The sequence below is a fragment of the Polyodon spathula genome, chromosome 24 (genome assembly GCF_017654505.1).
Source record: "Polyodon spathula isolate WHYD16114869_AA chromosome 24, ASM1765450v1, whole genome shotgun sequence".
Taxonomy (NCBI): domain Eukaryota; kingdom Metazoa; phylum Chordata; class Actinopteri; order Acipenseriformes; family Polyodontidae; genus Polyodon; species Polyodon spathula.
The window spans coordinates 18,298,932-18,314,066 of NC_054557.1; the positions used below are offsets into that span (position 1 = coordinate 18,298,932).

The 15,135-nt window shown below is 55.2% G+C and overlaps 1 protein-coding gene across 1 annotated transcript; it reads right to left on the bottom strand.

Annotated features, from left to right (window-relative positions):
* On the bottom strand, positions 1 to 9,989 carry LOC121298563. Its single transcript, XM_041225688.1, has 9 exons — positions 9,908 to 9,989; positions 9,667 to 9,815; positions 8,464 to 8,618; positions 6,953 to 7,169; positions 5,691 to 5,994; positions 5,264 to 5,323; positions 4,516 to 4,902; positions 4,000 to 4,149; positions 1 to 398 (listed from the first exon to the last, which is right to left on the bottom strand). The coding sequence occupies exons 1-9, from the start codon at positions 9,987 to 9,989 to the stop codon at positions 148 to 150; spliced, it is 1,755 nt and encodes a 584-aa protein (XP_041081622.1). The 3' UTR covers positions 1 to 147.
* Between the last annotated feature and the right edge of the window lie 5,146 nt (positions 9,990 to 15,135).

The following is a 15,135-nucleotide window of genomic DNA, read 5'->3' on the forward strand; positions in this document are numbered from 1 at the left end:
TCAGAGCATTAGACACATTTTCATACACAATATACACAAAAAACTGCAATAAATGTTGATTCAGTTATGATTCTAATTTTTTTACACTATACATTAAAAAATAATAATAATAATAATCACACAAAAAAAAGAAAGCGAGCCCGTGTCTCAGTCCAGCTCTATCTCCTTGTCCGAGGGCAGGTACCCGCTGAACGCCTCCGCCAGCCTGTGCAGCGCCCCGCAGATCAGGGCGTGGTCGTGGGCGGCGGCCTCGCGGTCTCTCTGCCGCTCCTCCCTCTCCGCCGCCATGAACTCCGCCTGCAGGGCGAGGAGCTTCTCGTCGGACTCGCGCAGGTAATCCAGCAGCTCCGTCAGCGTGGTCTTCTGAGCACCGCGCCGCCTTCTCCTGCGCTGGGACTCTGCAACACGGAGAGAGAGGACCTGGGAACCCTGCCTGGAGGGCTGCTAACACCGGCGATAACGACACGCGCCACAGCGAAGACACTGACACCGGCGATAACGACACGAACCACAGCGAAGACACTGACACCGCCGATAACGACACGAACCACAGCGAAGACACTGACACCGCCGATAACGACACGCGCCACAGCGAAGACACTGACACCGCCGATAACGACACGCGCCACAGCGAAGACACTGACACCGGCGATAACGACACGAACCACAGCGAAGACACTGACACCGCCGATAACGACACGCGCCACAGCGAAGACACTGACACCGCCGATAACGACACGAACCACAGCGAAGACACTGACACCGCCGATAACGACACGCGCCACAGCGAAGACACTGACACCGCCGATAACGACACGCGCCACAGCGAAGACACTGACACCGCCGATAACGACACGCGCCACAGCGAAGACACTGACACCGCCGATAACGACACGCGCCACAGCGAAGACACTGACACCGCCGATAACGACACGAACCACAGCGAAGACACTGACACCGCCGATAACGACACGCGCCACAGCGAAGACACTGACACCGCCGATAACGACACGAACCACAGCGAAGACACTGACACCGCCGATAACGACACGCGCCACAGCGAAGACACTGACACCGCCGATAACGACACGCGCCACAGCGAAGACACTGACACCGCCGATAACGACACGCGCCACAGCGAAGACACTGACACCGCCGATAACGACACGAACCACAGCGAAGACACTGACACCGCCGATAACGACACGAACCACAGCGAAGACACTGACACCGCCGATAACGACACGAACCGCAGCGAAGACACTGACACCGGCGATAACGACACGCGCCACAGCGAAGACACTGACACCGCCGATAACGACACGAACCACAGCGAAGACACTGACACCGCCGATAACGACACGCGCCACAGCGAAGACACTGACACCGCCGATAACGACACGCGCCACAGCGAAGACACTGACACCGCCGATAACGACACGAACCACAACGAAGACACTGACACCGCCGATAACGACACGCGCCACAGCGAAGACACTGACACCGCCGATAACGACACGCGCCACAGCGAAGACACTGACACCGCCGATAACGACACGCGCCACAGCGAAGACACTGACACCGCCGATAACGACACGCGCCACAGCGAAGACACTGACACCGCCGATAACGACACGCGCCACAGCGAAGACACTGACACCGCCGATAACGACACGCGCCACAGCGAAGACACTGACACCGCCGATAACGACACGAACCACAGCGAAGACACTGACACCGCCGATAACGACACGCGCCACAGCGAAGACACTGACACCGCCGATAACGACACGCGCCACAGCGAAGACACTGACACCGCCGATAACGACACGAACCACAGCGAAGACACTGACACCGCCGATAACGACACGCGCCACAGCGAAGACACTGACACCGCCGATAACGACACGCGCCACAGCGAAGACACTGACACCGCCGATAACGACACGCGCCACAGCGAAGACACTGACACCGCCGATAACGACACGCGCCACAGCGAAGACACTGACACCGCCGATAACGACACGAACCACAGCGAAGACACTGACACCGCCGATAACGACACGAACCACAGCGAAGACACTGACACCGCCGATAACGACACGCGCCACAGCGAAGACACCGACACCGCCGATAACGACACGAACCACAGCGAAGACACTGACACCGCCGATAACGACACGCGCCACAGCGAAGACACTGACACCGCCGATAACGACACGAACCACAGCGAAGACACTGACACCGCCGATAACGACACGCGCCACAGCGAAGACACTGACACCGCCGATAACGACACGCGCCACAGCGAAGACACTGACACCGCCGATAACGACACGCGCCACAGCGAAGACACTGACACCGCCGATAACGACACGAACCACAGCGAAGACACTGACACCGCCGATAACGACACGCGCCACAGCGAAGACACTGACACCGCCGATAACGACACGCGCCACAGCGAAGACACTGACACCGCCGATAACGACACGCGCCACAGCGAAGACACTGACACCGCCGATAACGACACGAACCACAGCGAAGACACTGACACCGCCGATAACGACACGCGCCACAGCGAAGACACTGACACCGCCGATAACGACACGCGCCACAGCGAAGACACTGACACCGCCGATAACGACACGCGCCACAGCGAAGACACTGACACCGCCGATAACGACACGAACCACAGCGAAGACACTGACACCGCCGATAACGACACGCGCCACAGCGAAGACACTGACACCGCCGATAACGACACGCGCCACAGCGAAGACACTGACACCGCCGATAACGACACGCGCCACAGCGAAGACACTGACACCGCCGATAACGACACGCGCCACAGCGAAGACACTGACACCGCCGATAACGACACGCGCCACAGCGAAGACACTGACACCGCCGATAACGACACGCGCCACAGCGAAGACACTGACACCGCCGACACGCGCCACAGCGAAGACACTGACACCGCCGATAACGACACGCGCCACAGCGGAGACACTAACGACACGCGCCACAGCGAAGACACTGACACCGCCGATAACGACACGAACCACAGCGAAGACACTGACACCGCCGATAACGACACGCGCCACAGCGAAGACACTGACACCGCCGATAACGACACGAACCACAGCGAAGACACTGACACCGCCGATAACGACACGCGCCACAGCGAAGACACTGACACCGCCGATAACGACACGCCAGAAGACACTGACACCGCCGATAACGACACGCGCCACAGCGAAGACACTGACACCGCCGATAACGACACGCGCCACAGCGAAGACACTGACACCGCCGATAACGACACGCGCCACAGCGAAGACACTGACACCGCCGATAACGACACGAACCACAGCGAAGACACTGACACCGCCGATAACGACACGCCACAGCCACAGCGAAGACACTGACACCGCCGATAACGACACGAACCACAGCGAAGACACTGACACCGCCGATAACGACACGCGCCACAGCGAAGACACTGACACCGCCGATAACGACACGCGCCGCAGCGAAGAGACACCGGCGATAACGACACCGCCGATAACGACACGCGCCGCAGCGAAGACACTGACACCGCCGATAACGACACGCGCCACAGCGAAGACACTGACACCGCCGATAACGACACGCGCCACAGCGAAGACACTGACACCGCCGATAACGACACGCGCCACAGCGAAGACACTGACACCGCCGATAACGACACGCGCCACAGCGAAGACACTGACACCGCCGATAACGACACGAACCGCAGCGAAGACACTGACACCGCCGATAACGACACGAACCACAGCGAAGACACTGACACCGCCGATAACGACATGAATCATAATGATAACACTAACACTAATACTCATAACTACAATAATAATAATCATCAGCACTGGAGCCTAATAATAATAATAATAATAATAATAATAATAACTGGCTTTCTAAGAATTCACTATGAACCTCATGTGAACCTCCACTCACTTGGGGGCGCTGTGGGCGTGGGAGCCGGTGCCTCTGCCTTGCTGGAGCTGGGCGCCTCCTCCAGGGCTGTGGGGGTCCCCGGTTCCAGGGGGGGTCCCGGGATGCAGAGTGGAGGGGCCAGGGGCTCCAGGGGGGGGCAGCCAGTGGGGTCTGGGGAAAGAAAATAACAAAAAAATATACAGGGGTGAAAACAACGCCCCCACTGTAACAGGAAGTATCACTGAGCGTGTGACACAGGGCAGGGAATACGACTCCCGCTGCACAGCGGTGTGATCCAGCCCTGGTTTAATAAGAAGACACACCTCAGCTTGTTACCTGGACACACTGGGGGCTGATCAAGCTGCTAGTGAAACCTGGACTGGATCACACTGCTGTGCAGGAGTGTTGTTTTGAAGGGTATCTATCACTCCTAGTTGTTTTGCATTGAAAAGTGCACATGTGTGCAGAGCAGGGTGTTCAGAGAGGAAGGGCTCCGAGTGAGGAGCAAAACACACATACACACTCCGTTCCACACACCACTCATGAAATAGCTGTCCCGCGTCGTCTCCTCCTCCTCCTCCTCCCCCCCGGGGCCCCCCCCCTGCGCTCCGGCTGGCTCCCGAGGGGCTCTCCTGCGGCTCAGGACGCGCTCCAGCTGCTGGTAGTATCGGAAGGCTCTGTGCTCGCAGCCCCCCCTGGCCAGGCTCTCTCTGCAGCGCTTGTGCTCCTGCTTCAGTTTCTTGATCTTGCCCCGGCACTGCACGGCGCTGCGCTGGACCCCCATGCGCCGCAGGGCCGCAGCGATGCGCTCGAACACCTGGATGTTCCGGAATGTCTCGCTCAGCTCCGCCTGGAACCGATCCTGACCCCACACCGAGATCAGGGCCGTGATGTCATCGTGATCCCAGGGAGCAGCGATCTTACCTGGGGAGAGGAGAGAGGGAGACAGGGGAGAGCGGAGAAGATACGGAAGAGGAGAGAAGATAGGGGAAGAGGGAGGAGAGGGAGAGAGACAGGAGAAGATAGGTGGAAAGGGAGGACAGAGAAGGAGGCAGCAGAGCAGGGTGGGGAGAATGGGAGGCAGGATGAGCTGAATAAGGACTCCTGAGGCTACCAATTCCACCTGGAACTCAAACTCCTGGGCAGCTCAGAAAGGTCACTGGCGACACATTCTCTGCCACGGCTTGTGAACACAGCATCAGAGCCACGGACAGGTCAGCTATGAAAGAACCGTGGCTCTGCCTGCAGCTGCTTGCTCACAGCGGGACCTCACAAAGCTACTTACGGGGGGGCGCGTGGCCCGCTGGTCCGAACCCAGGGCCGTCGGAGAGCAGGGGGGCCGCAGCTGAAGAAACAGAAGAGAGAAATCAACAACGCCAGCCAGCCGAACCCAGGACCACCCAGCACACAGGGAGAGGGAGAGGGGGCCACCAAGCACACCGGGACAGGGAGAGGCCAGCCAGCCGGACCCAGGACCACCCAGCACACAGGGAGAGGGAGAGGCCAGCCAGCCGGACCCAGGGCCACGGAATGAATTGCACTTGTAATTATAATGCGTTTACCTGTCACTCAATTATTAATTATTCTATTTTCCCCCCCAACCACTTTTGAAAAGCAAAGTTCGTTCTATAATCGTGTGTGTGCGTGTGTTTAAGAGGTCCCCCCTTTGCCCTGTTCTGAATGGCGTGTATTGATATATTCTGCACACTTACCCCGCGCAGCAGCTCCACCTCTGCGGAGGCACGCCGCGTTTCCAAGCGTCCCGTCAGCGCTAGCCGTTGCCGTGGAAACGGCCCAGGCTGTCGGCGTGTTGTGTTTGCTATTAACAGCAGTGCCGGGCACGGGCCCGTTCAAATCCGATACGATCTGGACCGAATCCACCGGTACCGGGTCTTCTTGCTTCACAGAAACGATGTTCAGCCCGGCGGTGACGTCATCCTCGTACACGTCACCCGGGTCCGAACCCCCCCCCCTCCTCCTCCTCCTCCTCCTCCTCCTCCTGCTTAATCCGTTTTTCTATCGGCTCATCGAAATCGCGGCAGACCTCCCCTTTATGGAAGTCATCGCGTTCTGGTTCTAAATTCTCCTGTTTGATTGTCGTGCATTCCATGTGCAGCGTGCCTCTGCTGGCGGGAGTATGATTCTTCTTCTTATTATTATTATTATTAGTAGTATAGGAGGTGCCGGTGCGGCGCATGTTAACACTGCAGCGGCGTGCAATGCACAAGATCCTCACCCCCGGTTTGGTTTTTTTTTTAAAGCGTCTCAAGGCTTGCAAAAAAATGCTTTGCAAAACGCAGCCTGCATTTACAACGGGCACCTCTCACCCGCACGGTGCGCCGCAGGGAGGCGACGCCGCCCGCGTCTGCTTCTCGATGAGCGGCGTTTGAAAGATTATTTCTCAAAATGTTTTGTAGTTTATTTTTTTTTAGTACCAGCACCGCCGAGGAAGCTTTGCAGCGCGCAGTTGTGACGTCCGAATGGAACGCAGATATGCAGCCAGTAAGAGGGGAGCTGGGCGGGGACTCCGGCCAAGAGGAAAAACAAACAAACAAACAAACAAACAAACCGTGGCTTTCACTATAAAACACTAGCTGTAATAAACACGACACAACGACACACATTTATACACAAGGGGAACACACGCACGTGTGTTTACTTATCTCTATCTATCTATCTAGCTAGCTATCTATTTCTCTATCTATTTCTTTATCTATTTCTATCTATCTATTTATCTATCTATCTATCTGTCTATTTATCTATTTATCTATTTCTCTATCTATCTATCTATCTATCTATCTATCTATCTATCTATCTATCTATCTATCTATCTATCTATCTATCTATCTGTCTCTTTCTCTATCTATCTATCTATCTATCTATCTATCTATCTATCTATCTATCTATCTATCATGTAATTTTTCTAACCGGTCTTTTGGAAGGTTTTAAATTCAGACTGCGCGGAGTCACATACAGGTTCACTATCCCCTTCTTCACACAGGGCTCGTATGCCGGGCTCTCCTTCGCTATCGAGTCCCAGAACCACTTTCTCGATATCCGAGCCGGACTCGGAACCCGCCTCCTGCTTGATTCGCTTCAGGTCCGTTTCGATGAGTCTGGTTCGGCGGGGTCGGGTCTCGGTATAGCCCTCGTTCTCCCCGCCCTGGCACGACATGCCGAGGCTGACGATGCTACAGCAACAGCGCAATTCGACTTGAGCATTACATTAGCTGCCAACTGTGTGCTTTAATTAGGACTTGCTATCATTAAATACAGTGAACCTGTCAAGCGATACCTGCGTGGATCTGTGCCCCGGTAAATGTGACGCCATCATCAAGCACACCACAGCCCAGGAGCAGACTGCCCGTAACTGACTATACCCGTCCCCTCTAGGGGAGAATGCCTTGACCGCTTCCTACTGCGATGAGCTCAGAACAGGACGCCCTTTCAGCCAAAGAGGGGGGGTGACTGGATGGGGCCTCAACCCCCCCCCCCCCCCCCCCCCCCCCCCCAGCTTCAGAAGTAAAGCGACACGCGTGTGCTGCAACAAAATCCGTTATTTTTGTTTGCAAACCCTTATATATATATATATATAGAGAGAGAGAGAGAGAGAGAGAGAGAGAGAGAGAGAGAGAGAGACACACACACACAGAATATAGAACCCCTTTTTCAATGTTTTGCACAAATCTCTCTTCCCAAAACAGACAAAAAAAAAAAGTTACTGAAAATATTTGTGCGTTTTAGTGAACACACAACACACAGTTACACCGAACCAAGCCTCCAGGCTGGTTTCACAACATTGATCCCAGACTTCGGGATGCGATCTCTGGTACGGCAGTCCAGGATCAGTGCTCGTCAGGGGGCTGTGAAACGGGCCTTTTGAATTCTACAGTTACGTGCGTGTGTGTGTGTGTTTTAAACATTTAATAAATGCACATTTTTAAAGTTAAAGTTTAAAAAATACCCTGACTGCGACTCCTAATAAGACAGTGCTGGTATTATTTTGCCAGGGAGACGTCACACTAGCAGTGCAGAGGCAGAGGAACAGACTCCTCTCAGCACACTGATGCATCTCTGAACGGCATCAAAAAGGCGCTGTGCAACCGAGCGGGTCATCACAGAGTGCCTTAAAACAACCAACCGGCCGGCCAGCCAGCCAGGCAGAGAGCGAGCCAGCCGGGCAGAGAGACAGACAGCCAGCGAGTGAGTCAGCTGGGCAGCCCACCAGCCAGGCCCAGGAGAGCCAGCAGCAGGATTGGGGTGCATTCCTGTGCTTTCAGTCCTGCTCCATGCCGTGCTGGACACAGACCCGGACTTTCTTGAGTTTTTTTGTAGTATCTCGAGCCAGATTCTAAATAAAGTTTGCTCTTATGAAAAGTGTTTTAAACAGTGCTCTAATAAACCCCATGATCAGCACCCTTCACGTGTGGGAGCCCAGAGTATGGACGGATGGACAGATGTTCACTAACACACACTCTCTCACACGGGTCAAACTCGGTCTTTGAATCCATTCCCACACAGTCGCTCGACACCGGCAGCAGAGTGCTGTCGAAATGCAGCTCCTCCTTCTCAGGGGCAGCAAATCCACTTGGATGGAAGTCGCTGTTTGTCCGTCGATTAGAACGGACTTCCGACGAAAGCTGTCGAGCGAGGGCAGCGATTACGAGCGAGCGTCTCTGGAAAGATCAGACCCGACGCCTTCGAAGGAACCGGAACAGAAAAAACAGAACTGGACCCCGGGCTCCTGCAGGACCCTTTCAATGTGAACCCATCCGGACTGGATCACGCTGGCGTTATTACCTAACTGTCCTTTAGAGGAAAAAAAAACAGCTGGACCTTCCTTTCTCTGGATTATAAAATAACCATAAGCATGTGCTTCATTTTTCTGCTTTTAATAACCTGTTAAAAACTGGATTACACACATTTATAAAACACAAATAACAACAACCCTAATGGAACACTGAAAGCATTTTTAAATGGTTTTCAACGTGGTAACAATGCCAGCCTGTGAACTGCAGCGTTGTGTATTTAACAGATGCCAGGGTGCCAGCGCCCCCTCCTGGGCGCTGAGCTGGACTCGCACCCGTGACAGAAGGGTCCGTCGTGAAATGATTACAGGACACGAGACTGTCTCTCACACACATGACGCGAGTTCAGCTGGCCAGGGGTCGTGAGTCACTGTCTGCAGAGGCTATTGTAAAGTGTTGCCGAGTCCTGCAGCATCTGCAAGAACTGCAGCGCTGACAGAGAACTCCTGCTGGTATCTCAGAGTCTGTAAACAGCATTGTATGAGCAGGTTCAACTAGACACACACACAGAGTCAGTATCTCCCACACTGTCAGTTAGAGTCTCTCTCTCTCTCTCTCTCTCTCTCTCTCTCTCTCTCTCACACACACACTTTAATCACAGAGGTTTGCAAGTGGTCAACTAACACAAATAACAAAAAAGAACAGCTCGTAGTATGTACAGGCAAACACACATACAAGAAGAAATAATACGAACATTGAAAGCCAGTCCTTCACATCCAAAACAAAAAGTCAAAGATTTATTTCTTCTCAGTCCGACAGGCTGGCCTCAAATAATTAAACAATTAAAAAAAAAAAAAAAAAAAAAACAGAACCGTGAGCGCGCCTCACTTCTAAACCAGGAGTGCGTCCGCCTGTCTGTCCGTCCGTCCTCCTCTCTCACCCCTGGGAAGTACAGCACGGTACAGAAGCCCGTTCCGTACCTCCACTCCTCCTGTCTCAGCGCGGCGTCCGCCAGCCCAGCATGCGCCCGTCCTGCAGCGTCGGTGCCGATGACGATGGTAAACAGCCTTCCGGGAGTCTGTGCCGGTGCTGCCCCGAGTGGCCGGGAGGGTTTCAACGGGCTGAGGGCTCCGCCTGGCTCTTTATTTTCTTGTGGTTGGGCTCGTGCCACGCCTCCTCACCCTCCTCTTCCTCCCGGATCCTGGCCACGTTGAGGAAGCACCTCTTCTGGTTCAGCGTCTTGCCACTCTCCGCCTCCAGCATCTGGGAGCCGGGGGTCTCGCTTCGCTGCTCCTGCCCGGGACTCAGCTCCTCCTCCGGGGCAGGACCTCCTGGTCGCGGGACCCCGCGGGCGGATTCGTTTCCCTGGAGTCCGTGCCGTTGCAGTCCCGGGAGGCTGGGAGAGCTGGGGGGTTTTGAGGTTCGTGTTCTTCCTCCACTCTCCTCCTCCTCCTCCTCCTCCCCTCCTCCTCTTTGTTGTTCTGCTGGTTGGGCTCGATGATCACGCAGTCATCGTCCTCCTCATCTGAAAACTGCAGCTCCAGTTTCCTCTTGGCCAGGGGGGGAGGGGGCTCCGTTCTCTCTTCCTCTTCCTCTGCCAGTCTCCCCCCGGCCCCCACCTCGCTGCTGCTCTGCTCCGACTCTGGCATCACGAAGGGCCGGGCGACACCAGCACTGCAGTCTCTGCGCTGGTAAGTCCTCGTCCCACGCGCCGAGCGGAACACAAACTCGTCCTCCAGGGGAAGTGACGGCTCGGGCTCAGGACTGAGATGGGTCAGCAGCTGGGCCTTGGAGTCCAACCAGCTGGGCCCCTTCGCTTGGACGCAGCCCGGCCCCCGGTCCTTGTGCCAGTCCGCGCTCTGACTCGGCCGGTCAGCAGGCAGAGCCTTGCTGGTCTGGCTCGGGTGCAGCAGCGGAGACTGGCGCTGGTATTGGAGTTGAGCCTGAGTCTGGAAATGAGAAAGGGGCTGAGACCAGAGCTGAGGCTGCAAATGAGGTAGAGTCTGAGGCAGGAGCCGAGACTGGAGCGGAGACTGGATCAGAAGCAGCGGTCGAGGTTCAGGCTGTGGCTGGAGCGGAGGTAAGGGCTGTGGTTGAAACTGGGTCAGGGAGAGGGGCTGTGGCTGGGTCAGGTTCTGCGTTTCCCGGAATGTCACTTCCACCTGATTTCTGACTTTCTTGACGCCGTGGCCCAGCCCGCCGGGCCCCGCGCACTCGCTGCGTTTGTAGATGAACACGGTCTGCTCCACCCGGTGATTGAAGCCGACAGGCAGGCTGCCGGTCCCCTGCCTCTTCCCCGGACCCTGTCTGGCATCGCTGTCGCTCACGGGGCACCTGTGTTTCCGCAGGCTGTACTCCCGCAGGTAGAACCTGTGGCACCTGTGGCAGCGGAAGGGCTTGCTGTCCAAATGGGAGACCTGGTGCTTCTCCAGATCTGCCCGGCGACGGTACACCATGGGGCACATGGAGCAGCGGTGCCAAACGTCCCCCACGTAGCCCAGCGGCACCTGTCCCTGCCCCTGCCCCTGCATGACCGCCACGCCGTCGAAGCGGAAGGAGCCTCCGTTCCCGAGCAGGTCCCGTGGGGCGCAGGCATGTCTCTCCAGCAGCACGCTGCTGCTCACGGCTCTCCGGCACCTCCTGCAGCCGTACACGGCGTCCGCGCTGTGGCTGGTGTGGTGCTCGATCAGCAGGTCCAGGATGACAAAGGTCCAGCCGCAGATGCCGCACTTGTGGCCCCTCACGCTCTCCTCCTCCTCCTGGCGCCTGATGCTGACCACGGGGAGAAACCGCAGCTTCAGGTCGACCATCTCTCCGAAGCCCGCAGGGGCCCCGGTCCTAGCTCCTCCTCCTCCCTTCTCCTGCTGCCTCTGCTTCACCAAGTCAGCCACCAGTGTGTGCGAGCTGGTGGTGTCTGCGCGGCGGGCCTGGTCGGCGGGGTCGGGGTACCCCGGGGGCAGCCCCTCGTCGTGGGAGCGCATGTGCTCCAGCAGGGCAGGGTACTGGGGGAAGCCGTTGCCGCAGGTGCAGATGTAGGTGCAGGAGGTGCACTGGTGCTGCTCCAGCTGGTCTCGGCAGGAGAACAGACCCTCGCACTTCCCGCAGAACAGCAGCCCCTGGCCGGCGTGCGCGGACTGGTGCTCGATGAGCAGCCCCATGGCGCTGAAGCTCTCCTCGCACATGTGGCAGCGGTACACTTTGATGAGGGGGGGCGGCGGCGGCATCGCGACGGGGGCGCTGCTGGGGGGGGCTGCTGCGGTTCTTGTGGTTGGTTTAAAACTGACATCTGCTACATTTTGCCCTCCCCCCGCCCCCCGCTTGCCTCTCCTCTCTGCAACCTTAAGACGTTCGCAACACTGCTACTAATACCTACTTCCTCGACGAGCCCCCCGCCCCCCCCAGGACAAAGACGACGTGTCAGAAGCGACACCAGACAGTGATCAGGAGGGACCCCTGGGGCCCGCATCTATTCACTCCGGGCTCTGAGAAAGAGAAGAGGTAAGCATGGATCACTATACAGCCACATACACTTAACCCTTACGAGGCACGAAATGAAATATTGAAAATATCTGGAGGGAAAAAAACCTGAAGTCATTTTGGCCACATAATGAATATATTTTTATATTAAATTTTTTTTTCCATATCCCATTTATATGGGGAAAGAAAAAACAGCATCGGGCTCACACACCATCACACACTGGCTGGCTAGTCTTCCGCACATCCCCTATAAACTAGACAACAGTTTGCATCTGTCCTCACAGGCGGTCGCCATGCACTAAAGGGTTAATATCGCCTTGGGGAAACGGAAGCCTGACATTGGAAGGTTCGCAGCCTGGCACAGCGTTAGGGACGCGGGCACAGACCACCGCGGGGCACACATCCCCTCCACTTCAATCACAGCGCACTGCACTGCGTGTGGAAGAGAATGCGTTCCTGCACTGGGTGTGAAAGAGAATGCCTTCCTGCTCCATGCACTGCCAGTCTGTAAGCAGTGCATTGCCTCACACCGATGTGGAGGGCAGCGAGGGAAATAATCGGTCTCCTCTCTGCAGAGCGATGTATGTATGTTTTGATTAATAAAGCCAGGCTGTGCATCTGTAAGGTACTGCATGACCACAGAAGCCGTTAGGGTTCCTATTAGAAGCGATCAGTCGCTTTATCCATTCACTCAAACACACCGTTTACCTTCCAAACGTACACTTACACTGCAGCGCACCCCCACGCCCTGACTCAATACTCTCCCACACACACAGACATCCACGCTTCTTTAAAATGGACAAACCATCAATTTTAACTACAACAATATTAAAATGAACACCCTCACCCTCTCTCTCACACAGTTTTGTGATTGCCACGAACATTCTAGCTGTGTCCACTTGGGTAAATAAATAAAACACTGGCTCTTTAATTGCAATAACCTAATCTCGTTTGTTTTGTTTTTTAATTGCCTGCGTACGCCGCTTACTCGCACACGGGTCTCGTTGCCAGATGTATATTTTCGCTACCTTCTCGCTCCGCGCTTTACTGAAGTTTTAGGATTAATTATTATTTTTTGTTTTTGGCAGAACCGTGGCCAGCAGTGTAACGCCTCTGCCCGCACCGTCTAGCAATCACAACACAGCATGCAATCTTTACAAAACGCAATGCTTACTTCCAGCTGGCGATGCTAAATAACAAAGACCAGCAGCCTATCTCCCCAGCTTGCGCGGGGTTCCCGCAGCTGAGCCCCGACCAGATGCCTCTTCCTCCACTCAATATTCCCTATTGTTTTGTCCCGGGCGGAATGGCGCTAAACTTGAGCACGCCTCTCCCCCACAGTCTGCTCTGAGCGCACCGGCTTCACCGTGCAGCGCCGGGCTCCTCGGACTGCGCGCTACGCAGTGGCCGGGTTGCCTGCACCATGCTGCGGTCTGTGGATTGCATCCACCAGCGGTCCCTTTGCAAAGCCCGCAGCTCGGATATGCATTACAGCAGCAACCCGCATCCGCCACCATGCAGGCTCAGCCGGAAGTGATTCCAGTGGCAGCACGCTACTTTTTTGTTTTTTTTTGGGGGGGGTGGCGTTTCATTCAGTGGCGCCACCTAGCGGCTGGAGTTTGTGTTGTTGCTGTGTGTAGTGGCAAGACACAGCTACTGTTTTTCATATATATATAACATAGGTTGCTAGCAGAGTTTGTCACCATGTATTGTTTGTTTTTAAAGCTGAGAGGACAGGAAGCCACCTAGTCTGTTTGCCAGGCTAGTGTGCCATGCAGTGACCTGAAACCCAGTGGTTAAAGAAACAGGCTTGTAACCAGGAGGTCCCTGGTTCAAATCCCAGCTCAGCCATCAACTCACTGTGTGGGACCCTGAGCAAGACTCCCTGTGTGGGACTCTGAGCAAGACTCCCTGGGCAGGACCCTGAGCAAGACTCCCTGGGTGGGACCCTGAGCAAGACTCGCTGGGCGGGACCCTGAGCAAGACTCCCTGTGTGGGACCCTGAGCAAGACTCCGGGACCCTGAGCAAGACTCGCTGGGACCCTGAGCAAGACTCGCTGGGCGGGACCCTGAGCAAGACTCCCTGTGGCGGGACCCTGAGCAAGACTCGCTGGGCGGGACCCTGAGCAAGACTCGCTGGGCGGGACCCTGAGCAAGACTCCCTGTGTGGGACCCTGAGCAAGACTCCCTGTGAGGGACCCTGAGCAAGACTCCCTGGGTGGGACCCTGAGCAAGACTCCCTGTGTGGGACCCTGAGCAAGACTCCCTGTGTGGGACCCTGAGCAAGTCACTTCACCTCCTTGTGCTGCGTCTTTGGGGTGAGACGTTGTTGTGATTGACTCTGCAGCTGATGCATAGCTCACACACCCTAGTCTTGTATCATGTAAAGCGCTTTGTGATGGTGCTCTACTATGAAAGGCGCTATATAAAGATTATTATTATTATTATTGTTCATGTTTACATTAGAACAGTTTGTGTAGAAAGCTTTTTCATTGACCGCGAGTGAGATTTGCACTGTCAGAGAAACGCTGCAGGTGGATTCACTGCTAATTACTTGCAATGGAAGAGACCGCTCCATCACATCACAGTCTGTATTTCCATCGCTGAGGGACTGTGGGTTTGGTTGGTTATTTTTTTTGTCCGAAACCTCCAGAACACATCTGATTTATTCATCACTTGTTTTCTTAATAATTAAAAAAAAAATAATTAAAATTAAATGAAATCACAGCTGACCTAGCCTGTGTTAATCATGATTAATCAGGGCCGTAACAGGAGGTCAGGGGCCAGGAGTATCAGTAGGGTGGGCTGGAAGAGGAGACGAGTTTTCAGGAAGGCACAGAAACTACGCAGTGTTGACGACTGTTTTACAGTAAGTGGGAGTCTATTCCAGTGAAGGGGTGCAAAAAGGGAAAAGGAACAGAAATTGGGCAGA